Source organism: Alnus glutinosa, chromosome 4 (assembly GCF_958979055.1).
Source record: "Alnus glutinosa chromosome 4, dhAlnGlut1.1, whole genome shotgun sequence".
Taxonomy (NCBI): Eukaryota; Viridiplantae; Streptophyta; class Magnoliopsida; order Fagales; family Betulaceae; genus Alnus; species Alnus glutinosa.
The window spans coordinates 8,860,592-8,880,861 of NC_084889.1; the positions used below are offsets into that span (position 1 = coordinate 8,860,592).

Genomic DNA, 20,270 nt, shown 5'->3' on the forward strand with positions numbered 1-20,270 from the left:
ATTTTTAAAATTATATATAATAAATAAATGTTTTATTAAAAATATGTGTGAAAATTAAAAATAAAAATAAAAATTATGTGTTTTAAAAATATATGTCAAGGAAAAAAAAGGGTAATACAGTTTAAAAATATATGCCATTAAGAAATTGAGTAAAGAGATTCTCCAATTTTGGATAATTCTCTCTCTTTATTATTTTTTTTAAATTCATTTTTTTTTATAAGTTAAATTAATTACTGCAACAGTTTGAACGTTGAAATATCAGAACGAAAATTATAAATAGAAAAAGGAAAAGAAAAATTTCAACGCGAAAGTGACAACCACAATCAAGAAGAAATGCACAACCACAATCAAGAAGAAAGGCTCTCATCCTAGGCCTTATGATGACTCCCACTTTGGAGCTCAGAGCTGCGATTACTCTCCATTTTGGTCCCTAATCGTCTTTAACTTCGTAATCTTCTCGTTCATTAGCGCTTGTTCCATAGCTTTTCGTCGTTTAAATGGAGAATATCGATTCTAGTCGGTGCAATAATCAAAGGGAAATCAGAGAGCTAGGGTTTTAGTTTCGGTTATCCAAAACGTGTACGGAGCTTATCTACAATGGACGGAACGAGTCGATATGAGTCTTCGTCCGAATCTGGTATTCCCTCCGGGTTGAATCCGATTAAGACTCGGCGAATTCCTTCCAAGGACCAACCGAGTTCGAAGCTCGACGAGTCGACCGAGTCTCCGAGTTTTGGGGCCTCAAGGCCTTCCCTTAAGCAAAAGCAAAGGACTATGGCTCACGGACGTGGAAAGGCCAGTGGTTCTTCCAGAAAAGGTTTGCGTCTTCTTATTGATCATGGTTCAATCGGTTTCTGTTTTTCTGTTAAGCTCTGTTTGGCTGCTCGGAAAATGTTGGAAAAGAAAAAGAAAATAATTGTTTGAATATTAGCGGCTCTACTTCCTTTCTATCTTTGTTCTTTTTGTGCTTGAAGAATATTAGAGGCTCGCCATTGGAATTTACAGAGTTTGGTAAAAAAGAAAAAGAAGAAGGAAAGAAACCTAAGGCATAGACTTTGTTTAGTCCAGAGATTAAGCAGAGAAATAAGTTCAGAATCAGCAGAATGTTGCTTATTTATCCTTTCTAGTCACTATTGGCATCATATATATGTTTCTTTTAAGTGGTTGATTCTAAACTGCTCGGTTATTGGTGTAAAACTTTTACTGTGCTATTTCTAAATTTTAACGGACTATCATATGGCATCAATAATTTGGCGCTGATGCCATGGGATTGATTTGGATTGCTTAAAACCTCATTTGACTTTTAAGGATACTGAGATGATCATAGATAAGGTTTTGAAATTAATTGCTAAAGCCGACCTTGAATTCTATGGAGAACGTTCAGCAAAATTGTTAAGATGGAGTCTGGTCAAAGTGAATAATAATACTTTTGTCTGACAAGGCTTGTCATGTGGAGCTTTTGTTACTAGATATGAGCAGGGCCATCTATTCTTCCTTTAGAGATGGCGCTTCAAATTGGTGTTAGTTTTAATGATTTGGAATATCCTGTGTGTTGGCATATTGAACCCGCCACTACTGATTCGAAGCCAGACCTGTTATCTATTGAAACCACATATGGAGTTGGGCCTCCTTGTTAAGTTTTTGGGTGGTTTAAGATCCTCCTGACCTGCCTGAGTTGGTAGAAAGGGTGTTCTCGTGAAAGGCCTCTCTATTGGGTGATGGGATCTGTTGAAGTTTTGGATTTACTGTTCTCTTATTAGGAATCTTTTCTAGTAAAAGAATATAACTGATGGGCATGAAATGGTCATGTTAAAAACGTTTTCTTCCTTTTTCCTCATTTTTAAATACAGCATTTCTGCTTACTTATAGAAACATAATGACTAAATATTAATTTCTTTCTGGCCTTAGAACTCCACAAAGGAAAGAAGATAGCTCGTTGGTTCAAGTCATATCTTTCCAAGGATTCAACTCAACCTGTTAATAATGTTCCTTCAAACATTGAGGTGGGTTTAATGCTTCTGATATTTGGTGATAAGTTTCTTCTATATATACATAAAAAAGATGCATATGATGATTGCTTATGCTTTGTCCTTTCCAAGATTTACTGAAAAAAAGCATGCTACTTATTTGACAGGGCTACGAGTCAAAATTCAAGACACTTGATAAGGAGGGTGCTACACAAGCTAGAGTACACAATAAGGGAAGACATTTAAATGAAAAATATTCTTCACGAGAGAGTGCAACCTTCTGTAAAGTGCCAAAAGGTCTAAAAAGTTTTTCACATGAATTAGGACCCAAGGGTGGCACTCCACCTGCCCAGCCTCGGGCCCACAGCTACAGCGATCTGGAGGTATTATTCAATAGTCGAGAAGGAAATCCATTTCCTTGTTAGATATATTCGGTTAGCATCCTTAGATTGTGACAAGTGCGCCTAAGAAAAAGATGTTTAATAAACAGACAGTTTTTTCTCTTTTTGGATTGTTTGATGAATATTATATGTTTGCTTCATGCGAGTTAGCTTTTATATTTGTCATTACTGTATATATTATATAAAAATAGAATCATCAGGTCGTCAATTTTGTTGAAAAGATTAATTAGTGCTCGCAATTATAAAATTGCTTCTTGACAAGGTTTCACAGAGACAATAATCATTTGTCTTGTGTTTGATCAAATTACATGTTTGTATATGAGCTTGATTCTTTTATTCAAAATTCACTTGTAAATATCACAATTATATAGAGCTATTTATGTTGGAATAAAATATGCAAATATCAAAAGAATTATTTGAGCAAGGTCAGCATAATGTCTTACAAGACCTGTGACATGTAAACATCATCAAATGGTTTCACATTTACGTTGAATATTGATTTTTTTTCTTTTGTGGTGAGATTAGATTATTGGTCATGAATCTTGATGGCCCTGAATCCTGATAGCAATGAACTGTTGTTAGTCTCCTTTACAAGGCTTGCAATTATGCAAGATTATTGAATTGTGGCATATTCATCACATCTAGCAGTAGCTGACTTTACCAATCTGCCATAGAAAAAAGAACCACTTTCGGTTTGACTAGCAGAAGTACAATGTTCTTAGGACCGAAATGATGCCCCTTTTGGCATTTTTTACAAAAATATTGGACACTGCTGGACTTTGTTATTTATGGCTAGTTTGCTTCTTTTCTATTTTCACTCCCTCCCATCCCCCCTTTTTTTGGTCTTTAATGAGTTAATATTCAGGAGCTTTTGGGTTCTTTGCATTCAAGATTTGATGCTGCCAAAGAAGTGGTGAATGTGGAGCTGGCTAGTTTTGCAGTGGATGTTATGGATGTTGTTGAGAATATTGACTTGTCGCCAGAGGGGCAGAAAATGGCAGAGGATCTTCTCATTCTTGCTAAAAAGTGTATGGAAATGACCTCTTCTGAGTTTCGTGCCAAATGTGAAACAATTGTCCAAGAATTGACTGCAAAAAGGCATCAGTGTCAAACAGGAATGCTAAAGTGGCTGGTCACACGCATGCTGTTCATATTAACACGCTGCACTAGACTGTTGCAGTTCCAGAAAGATAGGGAGCCAATAGATGAGAAATCTCTTGATAAACTAAAGAAATGTTTAGAAAGTATTCCTGCTGTTGAAACAAGCTGGGTGCCCAATACACGGATTGCTGATTCTGGTTTAGATTATGCTTTGAGTCAGAAGGATGCTGTCAGACGTGAATTGCAGCGGGAAAATAAGCTATATTCTGTTCCCGAGGCAAGTTGTAGCAGTTCTGTAGAGCCAGATGATGAGAGTGACTCAATTTCTAGAAAAGATAACATGGTTTTGGAACAAAAATTGCCAATTCAGAATTCCCAAACTGATTTCCTTTCACAAGTCCAACAGTTTCATCTATTTGATGGCAGTATTGGAAAGTCAGCAAATAATTCCAGTTCTGGTTCATTTCATGAACAAGAACGAAGTCCAGGTGGATCTGTTTCAGTTCTCTGCCGGATATGTGAGGAAATTGTTCCTACTTCTCATCTGGAATTCCATTCTTATATATGTGCATATGCTGATAAGTGTGACTTAAATTATCTAGATGTAGATGAGCGCCTTATAAAACTTGTGGAGATATTGGAACAGATTATAGAGTCACGCAATATGAGTTTTCATGCATCTTATGACAGCCCTGAAAACTCAGGAACACATACTATAAACTTTGGAATTGCATCTGAAGGTTATTCTCCCAAGATAAGTGAGTGGCGAAATAAAGGTGTTGAAGGAATGTTTGAGGATATACATGAGATGGACACAGCCTTTATAGATGATTCTCATTCGGCATCTATGAATCTGAAGGGCCACTTGGGTTTGAAGCTTGGCTACCATGGCACATCATCCTCAACTGGGAGCATGACATCAGTATCATCCACAAATACCCCTAGAGCTGGTCATTTTGACTCCTGGTGGTTGGAGCACAACAATCCTTCTGCACTGGAGGATTTGCAACAGGTCTGTAATTTTTTTGTGATGGATTTTGTTCCTTAGAGATCATGTCAACTTATAAATGCAATCCACTTCTGTGATAGTGTACTTGATATGATTTTTATGGTGTAAAAAAAAAAAAAAAAATTCTGAAAACAGCTATTTCATTTGAGAATCAGCTTTCACTTGGGATTTGAAAGATTTTGGTGCCTCTTGCTGGTTGCCTTTGATGCTACCGAAAAACCTAGTTGGGCTTTGCAATTGGAAGATGCTTTGAAACTACTTGATTGTTAAATCACCAATTATCCTAAAAGCTTAAGCTGATGGGAAACGATGAATTTAATCATTTAATTAATACATTCACACTCCCCTTCAAGTATGGGCTCAAACTCTTCGTCGACTAGTAAGGCCCAAAAAGTGGAATATTTAATGGAAATTGGGGATAAATTGTGGAGTCAGGGTTTGAACTCATGACATTTAGTCAGCTACGATGTTGAATCCCCAATTATCCCAAAAGTTTAAGCCGATCGTAAATGGTGAATTTAATCATTTATTTAATACATTAACATTATCAATATGAAAAATTAGCCTGCACTAGTAAATCAACAAAAATCCTTGGTCTGTTGGTCAGCCAAAACATTTGCATCAGAGATAGAAGCTAATGTTAATCAACAAGTGATTTTGACCAGAAAAGAAATGATTTATAAGTTTTCTCAAAATGAAGGGAATGAGTACAGATAATTTCATATCACGAGTATGTATAAATGATTTTTCAAAGTTCAGTCCTTGAAAACTCAATTAAGAAATATTTCCTGTGAAAATCTTATAAACCCTTGGACTCAAACAACAGGATTAGTTGACTCTCTCTATGTCATTATTTTTCCAAATGGGGTACTTGTCAGCATGGTTTGATATCCTGATTGACATTGCTTACAATAAATACAATCTGGGCTGACCAAATTACTATGAGTACTCACTATCCTGAATGGGCCGCTACTTACATAACTTTTTAACTTTCGAGGACAGGATTCGAAAGGCAATTTTTTTAGTGGCAAAGAAAGAAATTAAGGACTCCTGTTACCTAGCAATCGATAAATAAATAAGGACAGTCATATTTCAAATCAGTGTTCTGGAAGAATTTGTGTCTATCGGAGAAGAATAGTGGTTCTGGTAATTAATGAAGACATTTTTATATGAAGTGATGAATGACTAGAGATAGTATATATAAATAGGGCTATGGTTTTCCTATAGGAAGTAGTTGGCTATTTGTTGTTTTGAGATCTTGTTCTTATTCACAAAGGTTTTCTGTTCCGCAAGAGTTGAAGCCTTTACAGCCTCCCTGATATTTATAGCAATGATCCTTATTGTCAACCTCATTTCTTGAGTGACCGTACAAGATAACATGTCCTATGAGCATGAACAACTCACATTGTTCTGCACAGTAAGATAAACACAGAAATTATTTGTTAGGACCATCATAAGTCCTGTTGGCCATTATCAAACTGGAGCTGGTTGCTTATGCATATATGTTGGCATAGTCTGATCAGTCTGTTTTATAGTGACTCCTGTGGGAAACTAGGACTCTTTATGAGGCACACCATCAATAATTTGGGTCCAGCTTTGCTTATTCTTTGGGTTTGCTGCTCATTCAGGTTCTTCTAAACTAGGTCATTCAAGTTGCCAACTTTATGCAACTGGTAGTATTTGAATACCAAGCTCTTCTCTCCTCCTAATCTTGCGAGATTGCGCTCTTCTCAGGCGTTTATTTCAAAATTTTCATTTTTTTGTTCATTTTTAGTTGGCGAGCATTCGTTATTTTTCTTATAGATTCATTGCTTCTGTTCTTAAGTTTATTTATTCATTAGCTTATAGCTATGTTATAATGCCTATACAATTTCACAAGCCATTTCTTGGCAGATGAATGACCTTGCGGACATAGCTCGCTGTGTGGCAGGAACAAATCTTTCAGAAGAAGGGTCCTATGAATTTTTGCTTGCCTGCATGCAAGACTTGCAGGATGTTTTATGCAATAGCAAGCTGAAAGCTCTTGTAATAGACACCTTTGGAGGCCGTATAGAGAAACTTTTGCGGTAATTTTAGTATTAGAAGAGACTTCCTATTATATTGAATTTAAATCTCATCTCACTGAGTTATTCCTGGCACTTTAACTACATATGCAGGGACAAATATATACTTTCTTGTGAACTAATGGATATGAGAAGTCCAAAGAGTAATAGCAAGAATAAGGAAAGCTCAAGACCTCTGTTGGATAATGCATCTCAGAGTATCACAGTGTCATCTCGGACTAGCATTGATGACTTTGAGATCATTAAACCAATTAGCAGGGGTGCTTTTGGTAAAGTCTTTCTTGCTCGCAAGCGGACAACAGGAGATTTTTTTGCAATAAAGGTACTTTCGCAATAAGCTCTTTCTTGTCCTCTTTGGCCCTCTTCTCATTGCATGTGACCATGATCAGCCTTTTACCCCCAGATAGTTCGCACAGAGGAGTTTTAATGCATGGTCATATTATTTTGGCTCTTATTATGTCACTGTATTGGTCAGTGGCATCTATGTTCTTGTCATACGGTTGCAATGTCACTTTAAATGCTCCTACTCAAATTTTCTTTTGCAATGATATGCTTCTTTATGGGAAATCTACTAGCAATTCATTCTTGTTTTAACTTTCTTGCTTCCAATTCCTTTTTATTTATCCAGTCATTTGATAAGTAATTATTGTTTTTGGAATGTTAAATGGTAATTTTGGTCTAGATTCTTGATATTGTGCAAAATGTTGCTCATGCAGGTGCTGAAGAAATTGGATATAATAAGAAAAAATGATATTGAGCGTATAGTAGCAGAGCGTAACATACTAATTACTGTCCGAAACCCTTTTGTGGTAATATCCAATTCTATATTTCTTTCAAATATCACAGCTGCTACTCTTGAATAGCTTAAAATGTACTTTCTAATGCATCTATGCTGTTGTTACTGCAGGTTCGATTTTTTTATTCATTCACCTGTAGAGATAACATTTACTTGGTCATGGAATATCTCAATGGAGGTGATCTTTACTCGCTGCTCAGAAATGTTGGTTGCCTTGAGGAAGATGTAGCTCGTTTATATATTGCAGAATTGGTTTGTGAACTTGCATATCTTTTTTTCTTTTGTTTTTGGTTTTGGTTTTGGCGTAAATATATGTTTTTCAGTTCTTTCCTGAACTTATTTAATTAGATTGTATCATATTTTAGGTTCTTGCTTTGGAGTACCTCCACTCTCTTGGAATTGTGCATCGTGATTTGAAACCTGACAACATATTGATTGCACATGATGGGCACATCAAGGTCTGCTGTATATACTCGATGATTAAATTGTTTCCATGTGTTAGAGCATTAATTAAATAGTTAAATTTACCATTTTTTATCAGCTTAAGCTTTTGGAATAAGTGATGATTTAATATGGTATAATGTGGTAGTCCCATAAAGTCTAAGGTTCGAATTTCCTTGGGTGCAAACAATTTCTTGGGGTCAGGCCGCCGGCTAAGTCGGAGTATTACCTAATCCGTGTAATGGAAGCGCTTTACGCAAGTCCGAGATTTACTTGACAGGGGTGGGTACTCAAAGTGGCATTGCCTTTGTGGGGTTACTCGTCATAAAAATAAAGTAGAAAAAAATTGGTATAAGTAATCTTGAGTTTGAACTTGACTTTGTAATTTACCTTTGATTTCAGTTAACTATTCCACATGTTGGATTTTACTTATTGAAGAAAAGTTTGAGCTCACATGTGAGTAGGAGTGCCAAAACATTAATTAAACAATTAAATTTACCATTTCTTATCAGTTAACACTTTTGGGATAAGTAGTGATTTAATACTTTGTATATAGATGCTATAAATAATAGATTAAGAATGTGCGAACCAATTGATATTGCATTTGTTATTGACTTATTCCTAGTGCTTTTTTATTGAGGTATTAAGAATTTTTCATGTGCAATACTGTATCTTACCCCCCTTACTTGACGCTTGTTTATATCCTTTCTTTTTGTACGAGATCAAAGGAGCTGATACATTATCTATTGATTGTGCATCACACGTCCTCGTATATGTCTACCTCTGTTGAGATCCAAGGAGCTAAGTTTATTACACAATTAGCTACAAAACCTTCTGCTCATTAGATCTTCAACGGAGGGCTCTAATTCATTATGCATCACACTAAATGTCCTTGTCTACGTTTGACTTTATAGGTGTGATTTCTTATCTGCTTCATCATTTGATGCTAATGATAATTTGCTAATTGTTTCTTATATTACCAGCTTACAGACTTTGGGCTATCAAAGATTGGCCTTATAAATAGCACCATAGATTTATCAGGACCTCAGACAAATGGAACTACTTCTCTAGATGCGGATAACCCACATGCTCAACAAACGGAGGAAAGAAGTCGGCACTCAGCAGTTGGGACACCTGACTACTTGGCCCCAGAAATCCTTCTCGGAACTGAGCATGGTCTGTATTCAACTAGAGTTTGGGCTTACTTGAAGCATAATGGGCAGTTCAAATTACCTGCTCTTTCATGCAGGTTATGCTGCTGATTGGTGGTCAGTGGGAATCATCTTATTTGAATTAATAACTGGAATTCCACCTTTCACCGCTGAACGTCCAGAGGTATTCTTTGTATTCAAATTCACTCAGTATTTTTCAATCCTAGTGCTCCTTGAGAAATTATAGCTCCATTGTGATTCAGTTATTAAATCAAGCACTATCGACAGTCTCAGGTTATATGAAATATTTTTTTTATGCGGTATTTGTAGCTAATAACATTTGATAGAAAATTTTGAGCCAGTGTTCTCCCATTCATATGGGAGGAGGGTGAGGTCATGGGTTCAAGACCCATTGCTTATGTGTGTGAATTACCAATAAATAAAACCTTCAACATTGATGTGTATGATTAAGTGATTTCATTTTGTAACGCTCTATTTTGTATTATATGTTGTGCCGTGTCAGCTATGCCATTACTATGTACTGTTCCCAGCAGACTTTGATGTTAGTATGGAGTTCTCTTCCATCGGATTTTGTACTACATATGGACTTCCTTATATAATGATCTTACAGCCATTGTGCCAGGAAATGCTGCAGATATCCATGCATTATTTACTAATTATGTTGTTTAGTTATCAGTAATATTAGGATCCTCTACAGTTCCTAGGATTTTCTACCATGTAAAATTTTTAAAATTCCATCTTTTGAAATAAATGGGTGAGGTTTTACTATTTCAACATTTATATTTCTCATTTATTTATTTATTTTATATTTTTTATAAGTAATCGAAATATCATTAAAAGTGAAAGGTTCAACCCGGGTACACAAGAAGTATGCAAGAGAAACATCTAATTAGAACAAGGAAATCATGATTAAGCACAAAAGGAGCTAAAAACACAGCTGTCCAAATATAAAGAGTATTAAAAAAAGAAAGAACTTAAGCTCTGTTAACGTCCACTCGTATTCCTCGTAGGTTCTATTATCACGTTCCCTTCAAAGACGCCACAAGAGATAAGAAGATACTATCTTCCACCTAGCAACACTCTGAGTGCTACTTCCAGTCTACCAACAAGCATACTAATTAGCTACTATTCTAGGCATAACCCAGGAAATCCCAAAACAACTGAAGACGCACTCTATAATGCACAGGCTACCTCACAGTGTAGAAGAAGATGGTTCACAAACTCCCCATTCCTCTTGCATATACAACACCTACCAACCATAAAGGCATGCCGCTTTTTAAGATTGTCCATGGTAAGGATCTTTCCTAGGACTGTCGATCAAGCAAAAAAAACCGCTTTCAAGGAAACCTTGGTTTGCCAAATACTCTTCAAAGGGAAAAGAATGCCTTCATTACCAACAAGGACACTACAGAAGGAGCTAACAACAAACAACATTTTTTTGGAGGGGGTCCACCAAAGTTTGTCTTCACCTACCCGTCTTACTCTAACCGAGTTCAATAGATTGAAAAACAAGGAAGAGACATTAACCTCCCAAACATGAGTCGCTCTATCAAAGTTTATGTTCCACTAATTGGAACCACTGGAAAGCTCCAAGTGAGCAGCTACAAAAGCATTTGTAGCGCAAGCAATACCATATAAATCTGGAAAAGATTCTTTAAGAGCCTTGTCCCCACACCACATATCATGCTAGAAACTAACTTTGGCACCATCTCCTACCTCAAAATCTGGTGTCACTTGAAAACATTCCCCAACCCCTTCTGATATTCTTCCAAAACCTCTTCCCATATGACCTAAGTGGCTCATTAGAACACCACTCACCCCACGAACTGCCAAATTTAGAGTCTACTACAACTCTCCACCATACCTCTCTCTTATGTACATAGCACCATAGCCATCCTAAGAGAGCATGATTAAACATCAGCAAATTCCGCACCCTTAACCCTCCCTCAGACATCGAAGAACAAACCTTGGACCAACTTACCAAGTGGAATTTGAACTCTTCGCCTATCCCGCCCCATAAGAAATTTCGACAAAGCTTCTCTATACGGTTTGCAACACCCACAAGGAGAGAAAAGAGGGACAAGAAATACATTGGCAAATTGGAAAGTGTTCTTAATAAGGGTAACCTTACCACCCTTAGACAAGCACATCCTTTTCCAATTGGCCAAACCGGCGGCCTATCTTTTCAATAACGCCATTCCAAATGTAATTGGCCTTGGAAGCCCCCAACAGAAGACCAAGATACTTCAAAGGCAGAGAAAAAACCCCACAGCCCAGAATGCTTGCCAACCCATCCACATTCTCTACATTACCCATAGGAAACAATTGTCTTAGTCAAATTAATCTTCAAATCGGAGACAGATTCAAAGCATAAAAACAAGGCATGCAAAAAGTGGAGATGGTTAGGCTTAGCCTCACAAAAAACCAAAGTGTCATCAGCAAACAACATACGTGAGATGTCAACCACACCATAGTGCATGGATCCCACAAAAAATCCCGAGAGAAAACCCCATTAATAGTAGAAGGCATTCTACTAAAAGCCTCCATCATAATAACAAAGAGAAAAGGAGACAAATGATCACCCGTCTCAATCTACGAGCGCTACTAAAGAAACCGGACGGACTGCCATTCACTAAAATGGAAAAACGCACCACCTTAAGCCACACAATGCGCCATTCACCACTATCAGTCCTCCCCTTAACTCTACCGCTGCTAGCACTGCCATTGTTCACATAATATTTTATAGAGCTAACTGACCTCAAATTTTTGTTGCCTTTTTTCCCAAAACTGGAGCATGAGGCCAACACCTGCTCCGAATGGCCAACTTCAATGGCTGCAAACAAGGCCATCAGCTCCTCTTCAAAAGCCTCACATGAAAGCCCCACAATATGACGAATTTTCTTCACTGTCTGTAGCACCTAGGCTGAAGGCAAAGACCCTGCTGCTCTCTTATTAGACACTACTGGACAGAATCTCAACAAAGTAGGCTCCTCAGAGAAAAAATCCACATCCAAACAAGGCCGGGATACAAGCGTGCGTCACTTATCCCCACATCCCCACCCCTACTTCACTCCCAGCCAGCTCAGCAAAGCAAAAGCATAGCCTTTATCCATCACTACACATGCATTGCCTCGCAACACAACACCTCTTTGGAAAAGAGAAGGATGGAAACACGAACTGGCACTGCCCCTAATAAATTCAAGCCTATGTGCCTACCTAGGCAAGGCAAACTCATAGGCCTACAAAGAAAGTTACCAGACTTCGCAACAGAGACTTCTGGAAGAATGGGCACCAGCTCAGCCACATCACCAACGGAATCTGAGGGGAAAGGAGAGTGGGCAATGTTACTCGATCGAAGCACTAATGGATCCTCCATGGCTGGAGGGATACCGGCAAGCTTAGACAAAGGGACAACATCCCCCGGAGAAGGCTACACACCACTAACAACAACCTCGACGACTGCCGGTGAGCTAATAGTTTGCAAAGCCGTTTCGCCGGCGAGACCACAATCCACCATAAGTGGCGAGCTAAGAGCTTGCAAAGCCGCATCACCGACATTCTGCTCGACTCTTGCACCTGCAAGAATATCAGTGAGAGTTTGCAGCGGATCCACCAGTGCTCCATTAGATTTGGCGGAGCGATACGACCGTTTCCGAGCTAGTATGACACATAGCCACAACTGGGTCAAAACCCATAAGAGGGGCCTCCCCAAGACGTGCTCTCCTGGCCCACTTAGGAGTAGGCTTCACATGTAACATGTGTTTCATTGAAAGGGGGCCCTTATTTCTTTTAACCAAAGGATGGGCTTTGTTTTTAGAAGAAGGGCCTTCAGGAGGAATTAAAGGTGCAGATAGGGTCGTCACCTCGGCCTACTTCGCAACCTTTAGCCCAATTGAACCCAAGCCCTCATCAACTAAAACAAGCGCCCGATCCAATTTCCCTTTTAAAAACTCTAGCTGACTTCTCATAGATTTTAGTTTCCCATTAACACATGCCACTTCATCCCTAAGTACAACCTCATTGCCCTGCTGCAGTATGAAAACAAGGACAAGACAAGTCCTCAACACCTCGAGCAGCAAACTTCTGATCCCACCTCGTACCATGCATCGTAGGGACTCGGAAGACCACGCTAGCACTATCTATTGCCTCAGTAGAAAAACTCAGTGGCTATCCCGCCCCACCAAGCACCTCCGTGAAAGACCTATTGCCACCATCTAACGTTAGCGCCTTACTCGTGTAAGTCGAAGAAGAGCCCCTTCTGCCACCGCCTAATGTTAGCACCTTGCACGTAGAAGCCTATTAAAAGCCACCCACACCGGTAGCCTCCCTTCTCGTCTCTCTGGCACAATAATGGAACCTCTACGACCGCCGCCCCCGTACACCTCCACCACCAAAAAATGACCAGACCTATTGGAACATCTTTGGGCTATAAGAGCTTTACTCCCCTCCCTAGACGAGCTGAAGAATTCATTCGCCTCTGCCTTTCAAACCAATTCCTCCACCGTGGAAGACAACCAAGCAACAACCCCCCCCCCCCCCCCCCCCCCCCCCCTCCTTTTTCTGCTTCTGATAGTTCAAAGGTTTTGGACAACAAAGAACCAACTCAAAAACGCCATTTTAAGAACAAATAAAAGAAAATAGCAAACAACACGCTCCGCCAAGAGCAATGGTTTACCTCCTTGAACTCCATAGCAGCTCAATAGAATATGTTTAAAGCTTTATATATTTTTTATATTCAAAATACTATTAAATTATGGAAAATATTGAGTTAGTAATGGTGGTAAATGCTGAGGTGACAAAACCTCATCAATTTAATTTAAAAATGACAATTTGGATTTCAAGAACTCTACATGGTAGAGTGCCCCTAAAAACTCTAGAGGATCCTAATCCTTGATTTGAATAGTTTTTCTTGTTTGTTGGATTATGCACATCTTAATGCAGATGTGGTGCAAGACGTGGCTAAAATGTTGGGTTGTTATTTTAGATGATGATATCTTTCATCCACTAATCACCTGCATCATAGCAACCCAGTAGTCAAAATATAAAATAGTCCCTTGGGTTCTGTCCTTCAAAGCTAGGATGGGTTCCTCAAATGTATGCAGGATCTTTAAATTCTTCACCAATTTTCTGTTTCCATTTTTTTTTTGGATAGGTAAGAAAAGATTTATTAAAAAAGCGTAAAGGCGCCTCTTGGTACACAAGAAGTATACACAAGAAACACCAAAAGCTAACCTGCAACAACTGGCAGAAAATAGAAAAAGAACCCCAAAACCCAAGAAAGAACGTCCAAAACAACCCACAAAAGAGCCCAATCAGACACAAGAAAAAACCCAAAGACCCGAGAGGTAACCCACAACCCACCAAAGCACACAACCCTACAACATGCAGGCCTTTCCTTTACTACGCCTAGAGGAAACTGAAGCGTCGCCATAATTTATGAAGCTTTGCAGATTCAGTAGCTCCCTCTTGCCTTTTGACTTTTGACGTGCTATCATCTTCTCTCGCAAAAAATCTTCCTCCATGGCGTCCTGAGTAGCCAAGGACTCCGCCTCAATAGAACCATCCAAAGCCCAATCCAAGGGTAAACCATCCCAATAATCTTCGTATTCCTCCCAAACCACAGTCTCCCCATTATGATCAAAACTGACAGGCCAATTTCAATATTGGGAAAATCTATTTCTTTCAGCGGAATAAGGAGAAAAAGGAGATAGGCAACCTCTCGGGGGGGAGGAAGGTTCAACCATCCCGATCTTGACAACCTTCTGCGGCAATGTGAAAATAACTGGCACTATCGAGCGAGGATTGAGAAATCCCCTTCTTAGACCCTGCTTCACTGGAGGCTCTGTAATCTTCCATTTCCATTCTTTCAGATGAATTTTAAGGAGCTTCTAAATTTTCTGTTTCCATTCTTTTAGATGAATTTTATGGACCTTATCATGTTATCAGTGGATTTACTCGTATGTGTGTGTGTGTTTTAAATTTAAATTTTATTTTTATAAGTAATTGGCCCCAAGGGGAGGGGGGAGATTGTGGTCTCCGCTTCATAAGGCGTGGTCCTTAGCCGATTGAGCTTTCCCTTATGGTTGATTTGCTCTTCTAAAATAAAATGTAATTTTATTATTTCTACAAAATGTCCAAAATGCTGAAAATTGATCTGCCTTGTGCAAAACAATTACTTTATAGTAATTTGGCCAATGATCTTATCTACCTGCTGCCCAGTGACTGTCTAAGATGGAAATTATTTCATTCTTCAAGTTCATTCTGTGAGTAATTTATGTGTATATCATCTTAATTTACTGATGACCTGTCCTTTTGTGAACTGATTTCTTATCAGCACTGATGTCTTAACAAAATTCTCCAATTGGGAAGTGATTTTATTAATGCTTAACACTGAATTTCATGGTGTGCAGATAATTTTTGACAACATTCTTAACAGAAAAATCCCCTGGCCATCTGTTCCTAGTGACATGTCCTATGAGGCCCAAGACTTTATTTATAGGTTTGTTGTTGCCTTTGCGCCTTTGCTGCGTTGGTAATGGCTTCTAATTGCTTGAATTTTCAACGTTATGTATTATTTATTCTCCTTTTGAAGTGGTTTAACTGTCATGTCCGAGGGATATGTATACTATATATATTCTTGACCTTATTCATTCACTGTATGTGACGAGCACAGACAGAATGTCTGAAACAGAAAAGTTTCATGAAAAAGGAACTTAAAAATGACAATATATTTTATATTATTTTTTACGTCTAGAAAAAGTTTAGATTTTTTACTTGTCTAATCTCCAGAGCTGCAAAGATAGTATTATGTATAATTTAATATTTCTAACTTGAACTTGGAGAATACTAATAGATTTGTTTGAGATCGATATATGAACGCTTATTTGTAAATTGGCTTATGCGTTTGTCCGCACTGTGCAGGATGAATGTATGATACGGTAGTAATAAACCTTGTAAAATATCTCATTTTAACATGGTGTATACATATGTGTTCCAATGTATAGCTCCCACATCAGGTTCTTGGCATATTGTTCCATCTTATTTCCTACAGTTTATTGTTTTAGCTACATGTGTAATTTTCTTATTCAAACAGCATGTGTTCCTTGCAAAATCAGCATCGTTTTTGCCGTTTCATTCACATTGCTTCAAACCCACTACTTGGATCAGTTAAATAACTTGTGCTACTATTTGGTGTAATAAACTATATCTTACCATTCACACAAGCCATGCACTCAGTTCGATTTATCTGTCGGTTTGTGTAATATGATATGCAAGTTTCTGTTGAAATGATTATTAAACCCCAATCCTATTCTTTATAGGTTTCTTATACATGATCCAGAGCAGCGCTTAGGAGCAAATGGATCAGTAGAGGTTGTATTCCACATCTAAACTTTGATCCATCAACCAAGCAATAAGCATTATCTCTGCACTATGAAGAGTTGAATAATAACTCATACTATTGGTCTTAGATTTGGCTGTTTTGACTAAATTGAAAGTTTTCTTACAGGTAAAAGCACATCCTTTTTTCAGAGGGGTTAACTGGGACAACCTAGCATTGCAAAAGGTAGAAATGCTGCTCGTCTTGGTGGTTCTGAGAGACGTATATTCTTAATTTTGAAATTTCTTTGCTTTGATAAAACTACAAGACAAAATATGTTGTCTTATATGTTGCATTACAATGTCTTACCATGCAATAAGCATTGAGAGAAATGATTGAAGTAATTCACGCCAAGCATTTCATGGTTACCAAGCGAGAAGAATGGAAAAACTGCTAACAATTTATTTTCTTTTATGTATATTGATACACTAGTTTGCTTTTTCTGAGACTGTGACGTCCCCCATCGCTTGGGTATGGGAATAAGATGTACTTATATGTATATTCGCACCCTTCTTGACACAACGCGTTTTAAAGCTGTGATGACCATGAACCTATCAGAACTTCGCAGTTAAGCGTGCTTCTACGATAGTAGTACCAGGATGGTGACCTCTTGGGAAATCTGGTTCGGGGGAGTAAAAAACGAATAATATTGTGTTGTTGGGAGTGGGTCTTTATAGAGGCTAACTTGGAAAAGACACAAACATGTGAATGTTGATTTCACCATCCCGAAGACTTTCTTGCTGGGTTGAGTTTTTATAAGAACTTAGCTTACAACTATTTTATCTTCTTTTATGTGCATGCTTGTGTTTATCTATGCATTATAAATGCAAAGCAATTGAACTATTCTGGTGCAGATATCTTAAAATAGCGAAGTCTTTCTTTTTGTCATGGAGATTGCCTGAATTGTTAACTTTGTCCCACTCAACTTTCTTCTTAGGCTGCATTTGTGCCACAGCCTGACAGTGCAGATGACACGAGCTATTTTATATCACGGTTTACTCAAATTTCTGGTGGAATGCTGGATGATCGAAAATGCAGCAATTCTGATTCTGACACTCAGGAATCATCCTCAAATTCTGGAGCTGAGGTGGACATCCTCCATTTCATCTCTCATATTTCATGTTTATGCTTCCAATTAAAATGCAAGTTTTATAAACTTTATTAATAATTAATATTGGAGGATTTGACTGGAATGGTTACTCAAAATAGCTAGTTTTGCATAATTGATACCATGTAGAATATAAAAGATACTAAAAGGTCTACCAAAGGAGATGTTAGATTTACCGGTGGCTTGCAGCTTAAAGTCTTCATGTTGTTAGTTTCCCAGAAGTAATGTAACACTTGGTCAATTTTTGTTTTCTTAATCTCCAACAATGTTATGCATTTTAGCTAATAAAAAAGCACAATTTAAACCACCAAGATAGAAGAGGGATAAATGATTGTAGCAGAAAAAAGAGAGAGAAGAGAGATGAATGATTAAAAAAAGAATACATAAGCTATAGTGCTTGCCTAAAAGTAGCTAATCAAAAAGCAAAATATGTGTTTTAGATAAGGAGAAGACAAGCTGTTGGACGTGAATTTTGCCTCATATTAGCTAAATATATACAATATGGAGGTTTTAGAACATCTGCCGGAGATGCTCTAAGTCATAATAATGAATGTGTACCACCAATGTGCTTCGAACTGGAAGCAATCTTTTTTAGACCACTACAGGGTTCTCCGAAACAATAATTTCTCCCTTGAAGTTACTATAGGGAAACTTGTAAATGGTAGATTGAGAAGAATGTCCCATGGGGTTAAAAGTGAACTGTGTTAGCTTATGTTTGTTCGTTATGAGTTCAGTAGTTCAGTTAATTTTATTCTATGTCTTTTGAAATCTTATTCTATACGTCCTTTCTTTCCTCCTACTCAGATGGATGAATGCGGTGACCTAGCTGAGTTTGATGCTTCTCCATTAAATCTCTCATTGATAAATTTCTCTTTCAAGGTAAGCATATTTGTCCTTAAAACGAAACAATGTAGCCATTATAGATATATTCAATACTGCACCAGCAGCCTCTTTTCTTAATTAGTATTTCCAGTTGATTTAGAATTATTACGTGCTAAAGGATCCCTTATTAAAGTGGATCTCTCAGGCTGTCACTTGCACCATTTCCCAAATTGATGATATAGAAAAGAATCACAGGTGTTCTGGTATTTGCATGTTGCTAACTACTATAGTTTGTTGCAACCTACCGATACAGGTCCCCTACCACCGCTATGCTACTTTGCTAAAATCCCCACCCCCGAAAAGAAACGAAAAGAAAAAAGAAAAAGAAAGAAAGCCACTACCTCACTGGTGCCCTCAACATGGTGTTATCCGTAGGCAATGGATGTGCAATGTCCCTCGTGCTTGTGAAACACAATAGTGATTTTTCCCTTAGGCATTGTGACATCCCTCTCATACATTACATGTTGGAAGTTGTAAACAATATAAGAACTATGCATGTCAAACAAATTAAATATGTTCAAACTTGTTTACTTAAAGGAAGTTTTCTTTGCAGAATTTGTCACAGTTGGCATCTATTAACCACGACGTGCTCTTACAGACTGGAAAGGATTCAAACAAGTCCTCCCCATCCAGTGGTCCAGGTTCATAGTTCATGGAGTTCTTACACTGAATATATTGTACAGCTGACCCTGTATATAATGATTTTAGGATAGGAAGATAAAAGTATATATATACGAAAAGGAAAAGAAAATCAAAGGGGTTAAAGATAAAAATATAACTTCAGCAACAACAATACAATACCATCTAGTGGTATTCATTGTTCCTTCCGGAGCTCATGTCTCTTTCATGGAAAGAAAATGAGAACACATTATTGTTTATTAATAAAATCAGAAACAAACAATACTTAATTCAAGGACTTCTTTTTGTGTGACTGGTGCTCTTTGAATGAGAAGGTTTGACATTGACCCAATTGAGGATGGTCATCCACTTGGTTGTTGGGCCTCTTGCCCCCTTCAAACCAAGAAACCAGGTGCTATAGGATTGTGGTGAGGATAACTGGGATTTCCTCCTGCCTTTACATGTCTTTCCTGTAATTACTGCACAGATTCAGGTAACTTTACAGTTCTCATCATTCACCAAACCCATATTTACTGGAGCTCCTTTGAAAATCTAAATGTTTCCTCAAATCCTCCGTATCAGTTTGTTGTGGTGCCTCTTCCTGTCAGATCATTGTAGCTTACGAGGCGCATGATCTTTCTTCACAATTATAAATCATTTGTCATAGCATCTGAGAGTATGTGATGCAGGAGATCTAACGCTGTGGATTTTGAGTTGCTTAGTTGTGAACATTGTGAGAAAGTTGACATTTAAAATTCTGTAGGATGGATCACATTATCCTGTCAATTAGATTGTACACTTTAACAGGACAAAATCAACTTTAACACACACGTTGACCCATCTAACCCCACAGAACGTCAAATGTTCCAAAAAGGCAGGGACGGAACTAGAGGGGCCATATTCCCTCTCTCCCTCTCCCGGTTTTGTGTATATATATATATATTTCGGCCTAAAATTAGGGGGCCTTGTCAATTAAACATTCCTTTTCTTTTTTTTTTCTTCTCCTTCTTCATTTTTTTTTTTTTTTTTTTTCAATTGAATTAAACATTCCTTTCATTTATGCTTTGGCCCTCCCGATAAGAAATCTTGATGTGTACCTGGAAAGGGGTTGAGACTGATTTAGGGAAGTACGTATCTTTTACCTCGTGTCTGTGGAGATTGCAGGGAACAAATTGGATGATAAATTAATACTTTAAATATTTTAAAGTAGTATGCCCTTTTACATTTTAACTTCCACGTGTGTAGTTGCAATTGAAATCTATTACTAATTATGTGAAAGGAAGGGGTATTGACCATTTACGGGCTAGTGCTACCAAACGTTTTCAAACAATTGT

General features: G+C 37.8%; 1 protein-coding gene across 2 annotated transcripts; it reads left to right on the forward strand.

Moving 5' to 3' along the window:
* Positions 1-297: 297 nt before the first annotated feature.
* LOC133867508 (probable serine/threonine protein kinase IRE4) lies at positions 298-19,231 on the forward strand. Of its 2 annotated transcripts, XM_062304308.1 has the most exons (17): positions 298-817; positions 1,909-2,003; positions 2,135-2,350; positions 3,234-4,481; positions 6,372-6,544; positions 6,635-6,863; positions 7,258-7,350; positions 7,449-7,589; positions 7,703-7,795; positions 8,762-8,954; positions 9,028-9,113; positions 15,361-15,449; positions 16,270-16,321; positions 16,458-16,514; positions 17,266-17,415; positions 18,241-18,315; positions 18,872-19,231. In XM_062304308.1, the coding sequence occupies exons 1-17, from the start codon at positions 598-600 to the stop codon at positions 18,965-18,967; spliced, it is 3,306 nt and encodes a 1,101-aa protein (XP_062160292.1). In that variant the 5' UTR covers positions 298-597; the 3' UTR covers positions 18,968-19,231. The 2 variants fall into 2 exon arrangements, with proteins under 2 accessions (XP_062160292.1, XP_062160293.1); XM_062304309.1 differs by lacking the exons at positions 298-817; positions 1,909-2,003 and having other exon boundaries at positions 2,212-2,350; positions 3,260-4,481.
* The last annotated feature ends 1,039 nt before the right edge of the window (positions 19,232-20,270 follow it).